This window comes from Papilio machaon, chromosome 21 (assembly GCF_912999745.1).
Source record: "Papilio machaon chromosome 21, ilPapMach1.1, whole genome shotgun sequence".
Taxonomy (NCBI): domain Eukaryota; kingdom Metazoa; phylum Arthropoda; class Insecta; order Lepidoptera; family Papilionidae; genus Papilio; species Papilio machaon.
The window spans coordinates 3,505,189-3,525,489 of NC_060006.1; the positions used below are offsets into that span (position 1 = coordinate 3,505,189).

Here is a 20,301-nt window from a genome sequence, read left to right on the forward strand (position 1 = left end):
AAAATAAAATGACCAAAACAAAATAATTACACAATAAATACTTATTTACCAAAAGTAAATATAGCTCTACCAGCCCTTTTAAATAATTTATCTAAAGCCATTGAACCCTTACAAAAGCGATGTAATTAACTTTATAATATTAAAACTATTTTAAAATTGGAAATTGTATTACATTTATAATCTATACAATTTATATAATAATATTAATAACCTTTTTTAATTAATAAGCATTTTGTAATCTAATCTTCTATCACAACATTTAAAGGCGATATAATATTTGGACCATTTGCTTGCCATGGATGAAAATCGCAAAATCAAATTTGAAACAAATCAGAGGCCTTTGTCTCTATTTGTCCAAAAGTAAAATAAAAAGAAAAATAAATATGCTGCCAATGATTTTTGGGCAAAGATCGTTAAAGTTATAGACAACCTTTTGGGATTACGCTGCGTCAAAAAATGGAGGGAAAGTATTTTTTTTAAACATCATCGGACATAGACAATTTTAAGTGCTATTTTCGTAAGTTAGTGCTTTATATTCTTCAGAAAGGTATATAATAGGTATAAGTCTATGTGCGTTTATTAAATTAAGCTCCTTAATAATCTGTTATAACATTGTACAAGATGGTGAATTATAAAATTAAATAAATGAATACCCAAATATTTAAACAACATAGATTAAAAAACAAATGCACCAAATTAGGTAACGAAATGTAATTTGTATGGTTTTAATAAAATTGATATATTATTTGTTACAACCATTAAATCGAATATTATTTTTTTTAAATATTTATTCTTTTAATCCACTTGACAATATTCAGTAACATCTTGTAATTGAAACTTGGCAGTTAATTGTTCGTTGTGCGATTACGCTTTCAGTTTTTTTCCAACATTGTCCAAGACGATAGTATTTATCTTTGGAAATTATTCTAGTTCAGTTTTATAGTTTTAAATGCTGGTTCATTTACAAATTAAGTCACTTTTTATAAATTAAAAACAAAATTGTGGTGTAACATTCGATATTTAAAAAATATAAAGTGTATAAAAATTAAATAATGTAAAAAAGTTTCTCAGAGAGGAAACGATGTAAAAAAATATTGTACATTAAGTAGACAAAAATTTAGTGAGTTGATGAAAAAAATAGTGCATTTCTTATCCTAGATAGAGTTCATTATGAAAGATAATAAAATGCTATTTACAATTCAGCTAACTTTACGACTAGTTGAGGAATGAAAAATATTACAACTAACAATAATTGAATCACAAAACGTATTCTAAAATTAATTACAGGTAATTAATATAAAAATATCACTTTACTTTTAGGTACAAGTGAACGAAATTGAACAAATCGACACATACGATGAAAAAAGATACATCGCTTCAGAGATGTAACTTTTCAAGCCATGTTCGTACTATCCTTATAATCCACGATTGTAGGTTTTTAATATGAAAATATATTTACGAATATATTTTATAATTATATAAATTATATGTATAATATCTATACATTTACACCAAAATGGTCTCAAAAGATTTATAATTTAGGGAACTATAAAATTATTATTTCAATCCAAAATTTAATGAACGGTATACTTCGACCTCTTAAATATACCTTTTCAGGGTTGCGCAAAGAATATCGAGTAACGATAGTTGCTACGGATGAAAGGTAATATGAGTGCAGGTTTTATTTAATTTTATTTTTTAGATCCTAGCGCGATGCGCCCATGCGCAGCATCACCGTCTTGTCTCTAGTTTACCATTTTCTTTGACAGCAGTTTCGACCGGTTTCTCCTTCGTCTCCTGAACTGCCTCTAAGCCGATATCAAATGATGGTTGGCGGCTGTAATTTTGAAGAATTTCATTAAGGTTGAGGTTAAGGTCACTACAGCAACGGTGTAAGTAAACAAATATTAATTGTGCTTTTTTACTTATCTTACTATTAAAAAACTTACTTTTCTGTAAGATAATTTCCGGGGGCCGAAAGCGATCGTCCGGATTTGGCTAAAGCAGTTCTTCGAAGTGATTGCTTATGTGCTTCGTTGTCGATTTCACCGACATTAGACTCCCTACGGGCACTACCTTCACGGCTGCGTAGGAAGGGATTCTTAAAAGGGAAAATAAATTCAAAAGTAATGAGTAACTTTGATTTTACTGGAGTCTATTTAATATCTAAACATTTATATTTTGCATTATAGTGGTCACTTTCCTGGTATGATATAAATTATTAATTAATTAAATTGTTTTAAATACCTGAAAACTATGTTTCTTGAGCATTGTCTTGATGAGTATTAGCGTTGATAGGTTCGGTATGGAGGTAACGACTCTGGCCATATCTTCGTCTGTTACTTCAACTAATCTACAATTCTCTTGCTCTGAAGGAAGAGGATCTTTACCACCATTTGTTATCCATTCGTGCTCCTGTAAGTGAATATTAACATTTACTTCATTGATGATACTAACATTTACTATATACGAAATATGTTCTGTAACCGCGACAGCTTATCCTATACTGAAAATAATTATAGAAATCGGCGACAAAATAACTATCTCCATTCTTATAAGATCTTTCATTCTTGACTTTAGTATAGTACTAATTCTTAAAAATAATATGATAAACTTACTTTGATTTCCTGCATTAAAGCTCTCGTGTTTGGATTTTTATCAAGCATTCTAGCCAGCAATCGTCGTAGTGGCCGAGACAGCGCCGGTTTTGAAGGGAAAGAGAGTGGCTCAGTTAGGACCCGCTTTTGTAGTTCCGTTGTATTGTCACCACACCATGGCACTCGGCCTGTTACCATCGCGTATAATGTAACACCTAGTGACCATATATCTGCCGCCTATAAAGGAAAATTACGGTTCAATACGTGAACATATAAATTAAAAATATTATGTAAATGATACGGCAAGATACAGGAATCGTCTGTGTTTAATTTTTTGTTGATAAAATTTTCTCTTTTCTGCTAGTTGAGCTGTTTCCGTAAATATTTACCTCGCCTATATACCTATCCGCTGGTGCAAAGGCTTCGGGTGCTCGGAAGGCGGGTGTGCCAACTGCGCCAGAGAGTTTCCCAGCACCTGCTAGTTCACCGCACGCTCCGAGATCAGCCACCTGCACTCTGCCCTCACCGAGCAGTAAATTCGCAGGTTTGATATCACGGTGCGCTATTCGTTGAAAATGTACTATGACAGAAAAAGAACATTGCTCAAACTTAATCAGCATTGAGATGTAAAAAGCTGTGTAACAGCGTTGTTATTAACTGTTGGTTTCTGAGACTGAAATCGCTGTATTAAACATATCGTCATCCCTGTTATTATCTTTGCTAAAACAGATATAATAAAATGTCTTAAACCTTGAATTTGGTCTCAGAAACCCACGGAAAAATTATATAGCTTCATGGTTTTTTCATAATTGAAAATCTGGAATTGGAGGCGTTGTTGTTGATAAAATTACACAATGTACATATTTTATTTACTTAGTAAACGAGTTCTATGGCTTATTTGTTAATTAAGAGTGTACTTACAGTATTCGACACCTAGCAATGAATCCCTAAAATATTTTCTTGCTACGTTTTCATCTAAAGGATTTTCAGTCGGTATATCTATCACAGGACCTCCTTCTAACAGCTGGAACACTAAGTACAATTGGTCTTCAGCTGGGTCGTCTAAGACCTAAGCAAAAACAAATGGATTTCATAAAAAAAAATTATGTTTGATGAAAATTTTAATATCAATCAAACGTCCCCGAAAATATAAAAATGATAATTATGTATTATTTTGCATTATGATAATTTTGACTTACCTCAACTAATTTAACTACATTAGGGTGGTCTAATTTTTTGAGCACGGCTATCTCCCTGTAGATTCTTTGCAGCGGGTCCGGCGACGGTCCGGGAGCCTGGGGCCCAGGACCCGGGCGCCGCGGTGGTGCTCTCCCGAACAGACCTGCGCGTCGCATCAACTTACGCTTCGAAAGGATCTTCATTGCCTATATTAAATAATGCATCACTCTGTATATAGGTGTTCGAAAAAGTAAACAACAAGTTATGGTTCTAAGTTCTTTGGATTATTAACTTTTGCTGCAAGGCACTTTACTAACTAAAGTAGATATTACTAGAAAACAAACTTACATAATGCGTATCATCTTCTTCGTTGTAAGCTAACTTAACAATACCGTAGGAACCCTGAAAGATAAAAGAAATGTTATCACCTGCTTTTAATGTTATTATCTATTCCCGTAAATTTGTTTTATACAAAATAACTGATAATACGCATACAAATTCTATATTTAATCATCTATATTTTCAGTGCTAAAATCATTTGTCGGATTTGTAGAGATTATTCTTGAAATTGTTACTATTTGGAAAAGAGTATTAGTACTATGTTTTGGTACAGTTTAGGATGCTCAAGGATGTATTAAAAAAAAACGAGCCATTTTGTATACAATTTTTTTGTGTTAGCACGCCTTAAATAGGTTAAATAATTATTTAAGTTCATTATGGAAGTTTTAAAACAAACCGACCCTGACCCTGACCCTGAAAAATTAACTTGAGTTAATTTTACCATATAAATAAATGACATTCAAGAGGGTCAAGAGCTCAAAGTTGGAATCCGCAAATCCTTTAATTGTCGTACCTGACCAATTGGTTCTAGCAGCCGATACTGGTTGAGCTGGACATAGCCCGGCGCCTGCGCAAGGGACACTCGACGGGACTCACGGGGCGCGCGGCGTGGGCGCGGTGAACTGTGTCCGCTACACTCTGCAGACTTAGCTGCGTGAGACCGAAGTAGAGTAGAACGTTCGGTGCATGTTGTTAGTCTGTTAGCGAGAGATATTAGTTCAACGATGGTCTCTGATAATTAGGTGTGGAAAAGGTCTTAGTTTCCGCCACTGAAGCCATTCAAGTCCAAACTACTTCTCTGTAAAGTCTACCTATTTTGTTAATATTCATATGATCACGTTAACACTCTTAATTAATTGTAATTTTAATAAAGTAAATTATTTACTCCGCAACTCACACAACAGAATTTCGATTTAAGTCATAATGAACGCCTTGTAATCAAACAATATCGAGATCTGTTTCGATCCCAACGCCATCTATGTAAATAGCTAATACTTTAACATGAGAATGTGTTAAAAGTAGATAAATTATCTCACCTGTCTCCATCGGTCTGTTGCCATCTTTTATCGACGTCATTTTTTCTATTAGCCTCTGCACTGACGTCGACCGCTGAATGTCTACCAAAGCAAAAAAAGTTACAAAGATAACACAAACATACATTTTTAAACATTTCCTTAATAGGTAAAATAATTAAGTGTGCAAAGCACAGTCGTAAAAATATGTTCAAAGTCAAACGAAGCTTTGCAATGTGAATTGCTAATATTTGCTAGTACATTTCAACAAAGTGTTCTTTACATACATTAATGGTTACCAAATATACGTGAGTAAATCTGCAAATAAATTTGTCACGAAATATACATTATTTTGTTTATTTAAGAAATATTAAATTATTAACTGGTCATGATTTTTACAATATTTAAATTATTATAGTTGCGTTAAACTATTACAAGGATTATATGAAGTTTAGAGCATAGATAATATATCTTCTAAAATATCTTACTAATATTAAAAAAACTACTGTTTTGATGGTTGGATGTTTGTTTGAATGTATCTCCGGACCGGCTTAATGGATCTTGATGAAATTTGGCACAGATGTAGAACATAGTCCGGAAGACCACATAGGCTTATTACGTTATTTGTTATTGAATTCCGCGAACGGAGTCGCGGGAGACAGCTAGTATTTAATAAAAATGACTTTCAAACTCGAAAACTATCCAAGGAAATTGCAAAATAATGTACGAAACAAAGAAATCTTTTTAATTAAGTATAGAATAAAAAAGAATATATAAAAGACTAGCTGTCGCCCGTGACTCCGTCCGCGCGGAATTTAAAAAAAAAAACTAATTAGTAGCTTATGTGTTCTTCCAGACTATGTTCTACATCTGTGCCAAATTGAATCAAGATCCGTTTAGCCGTTTCGGAGATACCTTCAAACAAACATTCGGATGAATGTTTCTGATAAAAATAAATAAATGAATGAATGGATATCCATCCATCCATTTATTTTAACATTCGCATTTATAATATTAAGATAGAAAAATAATCCTGTTTGTATGTCCTATGAGCTGTGTTTAATTGGGGGTTAGGATAGTCATAGGTTTTTTGTAAAGAGGAATAACAAAATTTATTACGTGTGAAGTTACGTATAACTTAAGATAATCATCTTATTTACATCGACAATATTTCCTGCATTTGCATAATAATGACCTTTGTGCGTCATTATCTTAGTTAATAATAAAGCAATAATAATTCTATAGCAGCTGTGCAAGTAATTTGTAATTATATACCGCAAATATTATGCGATGTACTCGTGTAGAGTCATGTGTATGAAAGCTAGTGCTCATAATATAGTATTGGTTTTTATAAACGCAAATACATGAAGAAAATATGAACTCACATGACGTCACTATTTTTTTATAGTAGAAGATGGCAAACGAACAAGCAGCCATCTAATTTCGTCAATATAGCGAAGTGACTGCTGTCCCCGGACAAGATCTCCAACAATTTGAATTGTTGTTGATAAGTATAAATTTGTAGAGGAACGTTCAGAAAGACTTTTCCCCTTTGACTGTTGACTGTTGGATTATGATATCTTAATACTTTTTATCTGACAAAGGATATACCGGACCAAATGAAGTCCTCCTTATTTTGCATTACAGAATTCTTACATGTTTATTTAACACGCCTGATGACGCCTGTGAGACAAAGTGGACTGGGGTAAATATATTATATTACTAGAAGTGTAAAATTACCAAATCTATAACAGCTAGTATTTTGTTTTTAAATTGTCAAGATTTGTATGGATTTTTCTGCGCTAACCATGAAAATTAATTATGTCTGCTTCACGCTCAATTTTAAACTACTACATAAATTTTTAAATATTTCTACTTAAACAATGTAACATATAACGTTACAGTAATAAGTACCAAAATAATATATTATTATTAAGTTATGTGTTTTTTTAAAATCATAAGTTGGTAAACAATCAAGCGGCCACCTGAATTCACCGAAATAGCGAAGAACCAATGCCCATGGACATCTGTAATTGCAGATCTGCTGCCTAACAGTAATCGACGTGGGACGCTAAGCGTGAACGCGTGGATAATATATCCCCTTTCTACGTATCCCCTCCGCCGTCAATTCCACTTCACCTCTCCTTTTATAAAAAAGGTGTGAAAGGAAAGAGGATTAATATTAGACCTCCGTCACACATACGCATAAGACGAAATGCGGAATTACTTCCACTTCACGCCTATCCGTGATATTGCAACTTATGAGACGGTCCATTCTTGCAACTGATGCTGTTGCTGGAATGAGCCATCTCGACTACCACTATTGTTATCTTCTAAGTAATAACAAATGAAAATGTTTTTATCCTTCGTTTCGATCCAAATCCGAAATTAAGTAAACAGAGGAACTTTAGCGTAAAGTGCTGAATATTGGTTACGAATTGGAATTAGGCATACTCTATGCAAAAAGGCTCTCCTTGCTTTTTTGGGCGCGTCTTTTAAATAACACCTCATGTAACTCATAAAATCAAATCACACATTGAAAACAAACTGCCAGTATTTACATAACACTTTTTTATTTGCCTGTATACACTTAATAATATAAATAATATAAAGAGAAAAATGTTTACTTTTGTATGTAAAGAATAAACTAAAAAAACTGGACAGGTTTCAAATATTTTCCTACTACATAGCTAGATCACTGTGTAACATAGGTTATATTTTTTACTATAATTTTTTTATGATTCCGCGGACGAAGTCACGTGCAAAAGCTAACAAACAATAAAACAATGAGACGTGTTATAAAGGTATCGTAAAACAAATAAACGTTACCAATTAATTATCCATCTATGCTCGAATTGTTACGTTTTGTGGTAACTGTCATTTACAAATAGGAGCCATTAACATAAATCACTCTGTTTAAATTATTTAGAGGCCTGTGCTATGACATAAGCGTTTTATTGTTTTAATCTTTGAATTTTAATAGTCAGGATCCGCCAAGCTCTCGCATTCTACTATGTGAAATAAAAACGAACAATAAGTTCTAAACTTTCTTGGTTCTTTAAAATCTCAATATTCACGAATACACATTCGACGGTGGCCCAATCCGCAAAAAGACACGTTTTGTGTGTGTGTAAATTATATAGACGTTTCAGTATTACGTGAGGCACGTCATGACAAGAACATGTGTAAATGTCTTCTTCACCTGCGAAAATTGGCAGAATTAATTTAGTATAACAGCGGCTAGTCTAGTCACTTTCTCTATAGTCAAAGGTTTTAATGAATGAACGAGTTATGAATATATCCGTTATGGCGGGGGTATTTGTAGCCATTTTAACCGCAGCCCACGCGTTGTATCATCTACACAAATTAAACAATATTCAAAGCTGGTTGTAGGAGTTATTTTACACCCCTAACAAGTTACACGTATCATCAGTTTTAACACAGATTATGTAGTCAGAGCTTGCACAACATAGTGATATTAGAGACTATGTTAAGTTAGGTGTGATTAAAGATACATTTCGCGTTGCTATTGGTAAATTGCACATCAAGGGTTTTATAGCGAAAAAAGTACTTGCGCTTGGCTACATTTCAGACTGAACCACCCACTGACGATTTTGAGACGTCAAGCGGTATGAGCGTGTTCTTTGTGTGACGTTCATCTTATTATTTTCTGTTATACAGTAATTACGAATTGGAGCGGTGACAGAATATTATAAATTACGAATATGAACCATGTGAAATCACAAGAAAAAACATATTATGAGTTGTTTCATTTAACCTTAATTTTTTAATTATTTTTTCACATAAAAAAATTGATTAAATAGTTAATTAGTAATACATACTATTATAGTGAGCTGATGATGAAAATGACAAACAAATTTCGAACATCTTAAAACACATTAGTTCATAGCGGGGATTGATCCCTGACCTGCAGATTAGTCCGGTTATTAACCACTGAGCAAACCACGATAACGGGTCTTTGTTACCGAGTAAAAAGTTTTTTCAAAAAAACTAAAATGGAAAGTTAGTTTACAATAGTTGCTGTATTAATTTTAACACGTGTATTAACCGCTATTATTAACCACATGTAGGCGGGAAGTGCAAACGACACATTATGTGGCTTGTTAATTAACTATGGCAGCAATTGCGTCCTTTTCTAAAGTATGTTTATAAAAAGAATCACATTTTATATAACAAACTAGCTGTCGCACACGACTCCGACCGCACGGAATTAACAAAAAACGTAATAAGTCGCCTATGTGTTCTTCCAGATTATGTTCTGCGTCTGTGCCAAATTTCATCAAGATCTGTTGATTCTATCCGGAGATACTTTCAAACAAACATCGATCCATCCATTGATCCATCCATCCATCTAAACATTCGCATTTATAATATTAGTAAGATAAGATTAACTATCATAGTCAGAGTCGTCACGAAACAAGTCCCTTGGTGTAGAGTTAACATGAGACTTATCGTGACTTTCTGATACCAATATTTCTGCTTAAAATATATTGCTATCTCTGTTTTATCAAAGATGAATGACAGGGATGACTATATTTTTTATACAGAGATTTAGACCTCAGAAACCCACGGTATACAAGTTACAAAATTGTTACAACATTTTAACCAAGCAATGGTTAACGAACTTGTATTAAAATGCATTATAAATTTGATACAGATGTAGAACATAGTCTGAAAGAACACATAGGGTATGTTATTTTTTAATACCATGCGGACGGTTTTGCAGGCGACAGCTAGTATATGTATAATTATAATATATTCACATGGAATGTTTTTGTGTTGGTGCGCAAGCGCAACCTCGACTTTGCCAGTAACCTGTTCTTCAACCTTGAGGCGGCATCGAGATGTGATGTCAAAACACTAACATTAACTTTGTTAATAATTTCTGAGGAGAATCATCACGTCTTATCACGTTAATGAATGAAACATTCAGTTTATTAAGTTATGGTCTTTTTTATTTATTATTTTATATTCTGATGCCATTTCGTGATGTTTGAAATCGGACTGGCGTTGACATGCTCTGGCATGACCGTCAGCAATCAATGTAGTTTTGAAAAGGAACAAATACCGTGTCAATAAAACCACTTATCGACTGCATTGTACGACTCGGTTTATTAATCGTTGATCGATTCGGTCAAGTGTGATGTATTTAATTCATTCAGTTCAGAGACCGAGAAGCGTTTTAATAATGTTATGTTGAATTTTATAGGAAACTTCATCATTTTACAACTTATAAAGTGTTAGGTGAAGTTTGTATTTGTGAATATTTTTACATTCTAAAGCACAGCTTTAGAAACTTGAAATTTTATCCAGAGATTGTTAAGAGAAAGAACACTGTGAAAGGATTTTTCCAAGTTCACTTTCCGATGGTCTTAAATAGGTGTTGAAATTTTGCTTATATGAATATGATTTTAGCAGATTCACTGTGAAAGTTATTAAAATACCATTCATGTAGGTTTTTAGAGTAATCCATAAATTTATCAGTATTTAGAGTTTTTTGTTGTCTTCAAATAAATAAATTTTTCAACTTTAATGATATAATTAAATTCTTAAAATTTAACATCCGGTAACGATTTTTTGAAGTTAATTCTGAAATTAAAATTTATCTCAAAGACAGAAGTGTAACCACAATTAGTTCCAGTTGTCTCCACAATTCTAAGACGAGAATCTTGAACTACTTTCTTGTTGGATATAAAAATAAAACTGAAAAGAGTTTCCTTAATCAACAACATACGAGAGTGTTGCCTGTTGTACAACTTACAACTATTTGAGCTTTTACTGTAAACTTTAAACAGACAAAGTTTTCTTGGGCTAGTTTGTATTAGTTATTAAGTTAGATATGAAGTTTCTTCCTATTAATTAAGTTAACTTTTTTTAACATTTCAGTTTAAATAAAATTCATATTTCATATACGTCTGTTTGCATTGTCGGAACACTTTTACAAACAGCAATGTCGTCCCTTTTATTCTCTTTGAAAAAACAGAGATAAACAATGTCTTTATAAGAGTGTTTCAGCAAAAAATCCAATTGACCCTGTCGATAAATATCAAACTAATTATCAGAAAATAAAACGTGGTTAATAAAAATTAAATGAATGAAATCAATGTTAATTATAAAAGTGAATTAGGTCACCGCGCACTGAACTGACTGGAATGAAGTACAGGATAAAAAAAAAATTATCAGCTTAGGTTCTTTTACAAAAAATAAATACGGATATCGTAGATGTTTCCGTAAAAATTAATTAAAACTTTCACTAACATGTTTCCAACATGTTAACAAACGTTGGTTTTAAATAAAAAATATGTAACATTTTGTTAAAGTTATGATAATTGATTTTAAAAATGTAATCAGATATAAATAAGTACGGCTGTACGTGATTAATGACACAAATTTAATGCAGAGAAATGCATAAACGCATTTTTATTTTTATTATAGTCAAATAATGGCGTATTATTCCTAATAGGCGACATAGAAAGCCCTATAAATAATCTTACCTATACTAGTAAAATGATACCTTTGTACGACTTATTCAGTAAGTCATATATTTTGATGTACAGTCAGCTTCATAAATATAGTGGCAGTCAAGATATCCAAATATATAGGAACACCTAAAGTGATCAATTATATAAGTACAACCAAAGTCATCAAATTAATTGAAGCATCCACTCTGCTCAAAAACACCGGAGCGTTCACATCGTCATATATATGAGTACATTCAAAGTGCCCATAATTATAGTAACAGACAGAGCGTCAATAGTAACGAAGCATCGAAAGTATGCAAAAATATCGGAACATTAGACAAAATTGAACTCTATCTCTATTCACTTAAGATACACTTTGAAATATACTACTTCTGTTAAATTCATTTGACATTTTATAATCAAAACATTTTTTTGCTATTTACTACAAGTTTACGTCCCGCATGACAGATACTAGATAGATAAGCAATATCAAATTTTAATTTGTCACCATATATGCCAGTTTGGCCTTACGGCTTAACTGTTCGCTGTAATACGCAGTTTTGGCGATTCGAATCCCAAACTTTTTTTTACATTTTTTAAGGTTTTTAATTTTATTATCAAAGCGTTATATAAAATTGAACTTTATCGCAACAATTATTGGTTACAATAGTAGTCGAATACGACATCTTTAAAAATTAAGGAACCACAATATTCCTTGTCCCTTTTTTTAACCGAGTCGTCATTAGCATGTTTTTTCATTGTTCACGTTTGTTCTTGTAAGTTTCGTCATTTAATTCCGCGCGGACTAAATCACAGGCGACATCGAATACGTGTAATAAATCTATGCTTGGAAAATTCTACTGCAACCGGACTGAAGATACCTAACAGTAAGAGAAAAATAATTTGATACAAATTGTCAATGAATTTAACAGAATTTGTATACTTTCAAAGTGTCTTTCAAGGATATGGATATACGAGTAGAATTCAATTTCAATGACCGCAATGACAAGTGAAAACACTCTCCGCCCACTCGCTTTATTCCGAGATGGCCGAACCTATTCGTTATTAATTTTATATAAATATTTAATACCCCAAAAATTAAAATTTAAAATTGTTTTTTGTTAAGTAAAAAACATATTCTAAGTACATTACCAGATTTTTCCTTTTCATTAAAAAAAAAACAAGCTCTATATGTGATTGATAATATTGAAAAATAAAAACCTTGTAAGCCTGGGATTCGAACCATTAAACTTACGTACTGCGGCGAAAATAGTAAAACACTGAAACTAGCACATATTGTGACAGAGTAAAATTTGATATTACTTACTAGCTTTTACCCGCGACTTTGTCCGCGCGGAATAAAAAAAATGCTCACAAGATAAAAAGTTCCTATGTCCGTCTCCTAGTTCTAAGCTATCTCCCCATCAATTTTCAGCTAAATCAGTTTGACCGATCTTGAGTTATAAACAGTGTAACTAACACGACTTTCTTTTATATATATAGATAGATTAGGTATCTGTCATGTATCGTCAATTTATAAATTTTAAACTTTATAATAATAAGAAGAAAAATGTTGGGTTGTCCGATAAGTTCGTGCCCATTTTTAAGGGAAGTTTTAAAGGCCCTTAAGTTTTGGAATACGTCTTTTAAATTATATTTGTTCGATTTTATTGCAAAACGTCTTATGTATTTCGGCAAAAATTAAGTGAATCAGTTTTTATAAAACTGATAGAAAAGAACGAATCGTGTCCTACCGTTTGTCAAAACATGGCTGAAGTTATCCTCGTTTAGTATGTACTAGCTTTTACCCGCGACTCCGTCCGCGCGGAATAAAAAATAGAAAACGGGGTAAAAATTATCCTATGTCCGTTTCCTCGTTCTAAGCTACCTGCCCACCAATTTTCAGTCAAATCGATTCAGCCGTTCTTGAGTTATAAATAGTGTAACTAACACGACTTTCTTTTATATATATAGATGTGTTATCTAAACATGTCATATGTTTTCAATAATTGTAATATATTCGGGTCTATTCTAAGCTATCTATTAAAAATCGGAACGAACTTATTAGACAACCTATTATGTTGATAAAAAGCGTCAAATGAATTTAACAGAAGTAGTATATTTCAAAGTGTATCTTAAGTGAATAGAGATAGAGTTCAATTTTGTCTAATGTTCCGATATTTTTGCATACTTTCGATGCTTCGTTACTATTGACGCTCTGTCTGTTACTATAATTATGGGCACTTTGAATGTACTCATATATATGACGATGTGAACGCTTCGATCTTTTTGAGCAGAGTGGATGCTTCAATTAATTTGATGACTTTGGTTGTACTTATATAATTGATCACTTTAGGTGTTCCTATATATTTGGATATCTTGACTGCCACTATATTTATGAAGCTGACTGTACGTACGTGACTTTAAATATATCGTATAAATGCATACGTGATACTATGCAATAATTTTAAGATGATACGTACGACGTACGTTAGGCGAAAAATTGTCTGAGTGAAACTAGGCCTCACGTTCTGTCTTTAAATTCATATTATATTTAATTCACTTTGTTAATCTTACTTATAAAATAAATGCGAATGTTTAGATGGATTGATGGATGGACGTTAGTTTGAAGGTATCTCCAGAACGGCTCAACGGATCTCGTCGAAATTTGGCATAGATTTAGAACATGTTACTAATTATGTTTTTTTGTTATTCCACTTGGACGGAGTCGGGAGCGACAGATAGTTTATTACATAAAAAAAGGAAGATAAATTTAAGGGAATTAATTACAAATAATGGATTCAAGCTATTTTAGATCCATTAATCTATCAATCCATCTGTTGTTAGACGTTTGATTGTACAGTCAGCTGGATAAATATAGTGGCAGTCAAGATATCCAAATATATAGGAACACCTAAAGTGATCAATTATATAAGTACAACCAAAGTCGTCAAATTAATTGAAGCATCCACTCTGCGCAAACACATCGGAAGTAGTATATTTCAAAGTGTATCTCAAGGAAATAGAGGTAGAGTTCAATTACGTCTAATGTTACTATATTTTTACATACTTTGGATGCTTAGTTACTATTGATGCTATGTCTGTTACTATAATTATGGGCACTTTGAATGCACTCATATATTTGACGATTTGTACGCTCCGATGTTTTTGAGCAGAGTCGATGCTTCAATTAATTTGACAACTTTGGTTGTACTTATATAATTGATCACTTTAGGTGTTCCTGTATATTTTTACTTGACTGACACTATATTTATGCAACTGACTGTACACGACACAGGAAGTTAACAATGGTTATACAACAGTGATATCTTTGCAGTCACGAAGTTATTCATTAAACAAGAATAACCTCCGTGTTTGTAGTTTAAACGATTTTTTATTTGTATTTACAACCAGCGTCCTTGGCTCAGAGGTTAAGCACTTAACATATAATCTGCCAAATCCTTTGTTAAAATGCTGCCATGTATCAATGTGTTTTTTGATTTACAGATGTATGATGTTTTTACAATGAAGGCAAACATCAAGATGTTCATCATTTGAAGGTTGCAACTTGTTTCAAATATGTGCGAAGAAATTCAAAGATATATGTGAAGTCAATATGAAGTCAACCAACCCGTACTAGGTCAGCGTGGTTGACTATGAACTAGTCATTACTGACTCCGAACCTCTCATTAGGGAAGTAAAGTGGGGTGATGATGATGATGATATAATTTGCAACGCACTTTATATACCAAATGTTTATTTTGTTAAATCAATATCGGTATTAAATTAAAACTGTTTACCAGGACCACATAAATACATAACATCTGTCTGCAATTTATCCTGCAAATAAATTTATACGTATACCAACGTGCGATTCAAAATAGAAACGATGTGAAACTGAAGATCTTGCATTACAGGTGGTGTTTATTTGGCGGCGTGCCAGTTGTACGATTTATGACCTTAAAACCTAAACAAAAGACTAAAAGAGTGAAATAGTGACGTAGAAAAGGGGGCGTTAGGTAGCGCCAGATGAATGGATAAAATATGTATCTTTTCCCCGTGACTTTGTTCGCGTTGATGTCAAAAACGTATGTAATCAATAATATTACTTTTTGATAATTAGCATATAATATCTAACCAGTTATTGATAAGGTCATCTTGAATTTTTTGTCTAAATCAATTAAAAATATATTCAGAAAACCAACATAAAACGAACTGATAAGTAATTATTGTCAGTTTCGATACTATACCTAGGTTGTATGTTAGAATCTTAGGTTAGGATTAGAGCTTTGTGTCCAGAAAATGTATGAAACCCTTTTTTGTCCGGCAATCCTTAACGTATAATAAAATTTATATTCTAAAACATTAAGTCTTTTGGGGTAACAGATGTCGCTTTGAGCCTGAATCAGCACCTTGATAAAGCCAAATTATATATCAAAAATAATTAATGAAAACAATTGAAATGAATTTACGTTATATTTTCATGAAGTCGCAATAAAGATAATAAAGTACAATTCCCCAAAACATAAATGAATTCTCTATTTATATTACACTATTTGACATCAAACGGAAAACCTACTTCCTGAAATAACTTACAATCAATATTTACGGACGTGTCATTTGAGCTCACTTGTTTGGTCGGCCTAAATAAAGCTGTAGTAACAATGTTAAAATTGTTGTATTCATACTTACTTCTTTATTTCTTTTTAAATCGAACTTCATTTTCTACATCCACTCATCCGTCACTATCGAATTTCCCTTCCTATCATATCCTTATTAGAAAAACGTTACATTAAAAGAAGAAAAAAGCCTAGCCTCTGCCAAACACATGAAACGAAAAACAAAATTACTTCCACTTCACGCCTATAGATGTGTGGTCGTGGTAACGCGTTACGAAAGGTCAAAGGCGAATTAAAATACAACTTATCAGATGTTTCTTAAATATTACTGGTTCGTCTTGTCGTATAAAATAATTAAAACGCTCAGTTTTGGGAGACGGAGCTGTGGCCTCGACCCCTCATACGATCCGTAAACAATCGAACTGTCCTTGCCGGCCTACGGCTTCCCTGTCATTCGACAATTAATATTGTTTCATTAAGATACTTCAGCATTTCCTTAATTTGATCCTTATTTTCTTTTATAAATAATGTTTATATATCTAATGTGAGTTATTTAACCGTAATTGAGATATTCTGAGGATGCCAGAGAAGGTTTGTGCCTTAAAAGTTTTAAAAATTAAATTATGACTTTTAAAATGAAAACAAACGTATATTTTATGTATTAACTATTGTTTTGAAATTGGAATTGCAACGCATTCTCATATTATACTCGTACGTTAATGTTCTATACGTAATGATGAGTGCACTATGTGTGAAAATTTTGCAATTATTCCAGATTTATTATGGCAACGTTTCTCAATAAATTAACAGAACCAATCATCCAATCATTACCCTTCTATTTGGTGGGTGATTGAAAATAATTATTTACATTAAAGTTATCAAAGCATTCATAAACATTTTATTTTCCGTGACGGCGTAAATAAACTAGCTATTGAAACAATGCACAAACAATGTAGAGATAAAAAACGCTTAATAATTCGGCATCTTTAAATTTCAAAAGGTTACCTTTGGAATGTTATATTATCAAAACATTTTGCAAGTGATAGAGCACTTTGTTTTATTAACCACGTATGAGATAAAAAATGACATTGACTTTTAAAGTATATATCTTACAATCTTTTCATACGTTTAAATACTTAACAATGTATTTCGGTTTGTGGAAAATTTTGCCGAATTATGGACATTTGAGCCAAAATTTAACAAGCAATTAAACGCATAAAATTTTCAACAGAGTGTTGCTCACTCCGTTGAAAAGTACGTGTTTTATTCGTGATTTTGTTCTACCACAACACCTATGTAAAACATTTGCCATCTCTATCATGTCTTTAAAAAAGTCAGAGACAACAATGTTGCGGTGTATATTCATGGTAGAGGTAATTGAACATTCATAATTTTGTCGATTAAAAATACATCATTAATTTAATCGACATTAAAACGAGTTTTAAACAATTGATAAGGGCAACATGTTAATTCCTACCTCAGAGAATGGTGACATAATCTACTGTGACTAATGGAAATTTAATTGTTTATTCATTAAAGACGCTTATAGAATTCGGAACGTATTGAAACTGCGTAGTTTTCTTGTTTATTCCAAATACCGGTAACGCAAGCACTAACTGCCATACAGAGTCACTTCGGCAGTGGAAAGTTACGGTAAACGCAACGAATTTTCATTGTCCTTTTTCGTTCGATAATAATTCTTTTAGTCGAATACAATAGAAATAAGAAATCATAATAACCTTAAAAACCTTGAAAACAGAGATGATATTAAAAAATAAATCCGTAGACAATAAAGGACATTGTCAGCTAGTGAAATATGCAATTATTAATTTTACTGCACTCATGATTCGTCTAATGTTAACAGTCGCTTAGTGTAGCTTTCTCAAATTAAATCTGCTCTAAAAGACTCCGTTAGTGACCATTACATAGTCCTAAGATTCGTTTACTATTTATTTATCTATAGTAAAACTACATTGCATGTCTAATACAAATAAAACAAAACAAGCGAAATAACTTGTTAAACATAGAGATATTTTCGCCTCACTTGAGGGCAAAGTACTCTTTCTATTAAACTCGAAGGAAATTAAGCCCACTTCTGTCAGAATTTATGTTTGAAGGCACGCAACTTAACAACACGCAAGCTTACTTGATTGTGCGTAATATTTAGTAAATTTCAGCCAGTTACTAATAAAAAAATAAATAGTTTTTTTATATGAAAGAAAAAACTTTAGGTGTTTTACACATTGCGGCAAAAGCGAAGTGTAATGCGAATTCGTTTTCGCGTGTAAGCCTATTTCCTGTATGGTTAGCTAGAACAAACCATATCCATTTAATACCATAATCAGATTAGGTTCATTTTAAGCCAAGAAAGGTTAAAAAAATATTTTTCAAAAAGAAATAGAGTCGTAACTACGATCTAATAAAATAGAGGCTTGAAAGTGTTTGCCTTTTGAAGACTGTGTGGTTTGTTCGGTTTATTTGTTGACGGTTTATATGTTGGTTTACTGTGATTCAAATATAGTATCAAAGTGTTACTGTTCCAGTTCTGGATAGGTCTCGCCTACGTCTACACAATATCTGCGAATATCAACATTGAATATACTCGGTATTTTAGCGAATTCGTATCGGACACATCAATAGATCAAAGACTGTTTATATTAAAATAAAAGATAATAGATCTTTGAAAATAACAGGTTTGCAATAACAAAGCTGTCTATTTTTTTAGCCGACTTCAAAAAGAAGGAGGTTATCAATTCGACTGCATTTTTTTTATGTGTGTTACCGCGAAACTCTGCCCCTGGTGGTCCGATTTTTCCGAAATATTATTTTAATTGAAAGGAACTGCCTCCAGATGGGTCCCATTTTTTTGTTATTTACACTAACAAAACAATTTATTACTTCGTACAAATCTATAGAAAGTGAACATTGACAAATGACAAACAAAAAATTGAAAGTTGACATATGTTTCCATTGTCTAAACACTTGTTTAACAACATATTTTCACTCTCATTTACTTTGAAAAAACAGAAACAACAATATGTTTAAATACAAGTATTACAAAAGTGGAATTTCAGGGTTGGATTTTTACCTAGCAAAGAATAAAGACACCTTTGTTTACGACAGTACGTGTTCCTTTAACAGACGTCAGTTCATATAGGTTATCAATAGGTTATCTATAGGTTATCGGCTCAAATATAACCCAACATTAATAGAAATACTATTTTCGACTCACTGTCGATAATAAAATGTCTATTTCGTATTCAGTTGCATTACCGTTTATACGATCTGTATTGAAAGAGGTCACCAGAAATAGGAACATTGAGCTCGATCTTTAATTTATGAGGAATTTATCGGGTATTCATTCGCATATATGTATATATATGAACGATACAATTATTGGTACTATATAGGAATACAGATACAGTATGATATTGCTAGTTGCCAATTTGCCAACTCTTAATTCCGTGCATCATTGAAAGAACCAAGGTGTTAAATTACCTGATCAAGTAGGGAGTGACGACTGAAAAGACGGAAGATAGATTGATCTGGAGAAAGAAAGGCTCATGCGCCGACCTTACAATAGTGGCAACAGAACAAGGAGATGATGATGCTTGTAAGAACCATTGTCACTCAAAGACAATATTGGCTCTCTGCAAGATCGCCTCAAAAGTCAAGTGAGCAACCGACATTGCCTAAAGATATGGAGACGCGTAGCTCATAGAACGGACTATTGGTAGATACAAGATGATTGAAGATCTGGTCAAAGAGTATAATTCTCCAGAAATCCCAGATGAGGTTGTGTATTTTAGCGATCGATTCTTTAAAAGTCAAAGGGAATTATATACCAAGAATGTCAGTATAGAACAGCAATGAGCTCATAACTTGTTACGATATTTTTTATAGTGTGTGCTTCTTTAATGTTATGTCTAGACACGTTTGACGTCCAGGACATACGTAATGACCTTAAGAAGTTTTTAGTAGAGTTTTATACTCCCCTACGATAGATGGGACAATTTACAGTTCGACTATAACATATAGTATGGAAATTTTTGTAATTCCTCTACACGTCTAA

At 32.5% G+C, this 20,301-nt stretch overlaps 1 protein-coding gene across 1 annotated transcript in view; it reads right to left on the reverse strand.

The window, feature by feature from the left end:
- Positions 1–1,690: 1,690 nt before the first annotated feature.
- The window catches only part of LOC106712595 (calcium/calmodulin-dependent protein kinase kinase 1), a 45,438-nt gene continuing 26,827 nt past the window's right edge, over positions 1,691–20,301 (reverse strand). The window contains exons 3-12 of the mRNA XM_045683347.1: positions 5,153–5,233; positions 4,630–4,813; positions 4,125–4,178; positions 3,797–3,982; positions 3,519–3,666; positions 2,987–3,177; positions 2,619–2,834; positions 2,248–2,415; positions 1,950–2,101; positions 1,691–1,837 (exon numbers count right to left, since the gene is read on the reverse strand). Of these exons, the coding sequence (XP_045539303.1) occupies positions 1,732–1,837; positions 1,950–2,101; positions 2,248–2,415; positions 2,619–2,834; positions 2,987–3,177; positions 3,519–3,666; positions 3,797–3,982; positions 4,125–4,178; positions 4,630–4,813; positions 5,153–5,233 (1,486 nt within the window). The 3' untranslated portion in view covers positions 1,691–1,731. The remainder of the gene's footprint in view (positions 1,838–1,949; positions 2,102–2,247; positions 2,416–2,618; positions 2,835–2,986; positions 3,178–3,518; positions 3,667–3,796; positions 3,983–4,124; positions 4,179–4,629; positions 4,814–5,152; positions 5,234–20,301) is intronic.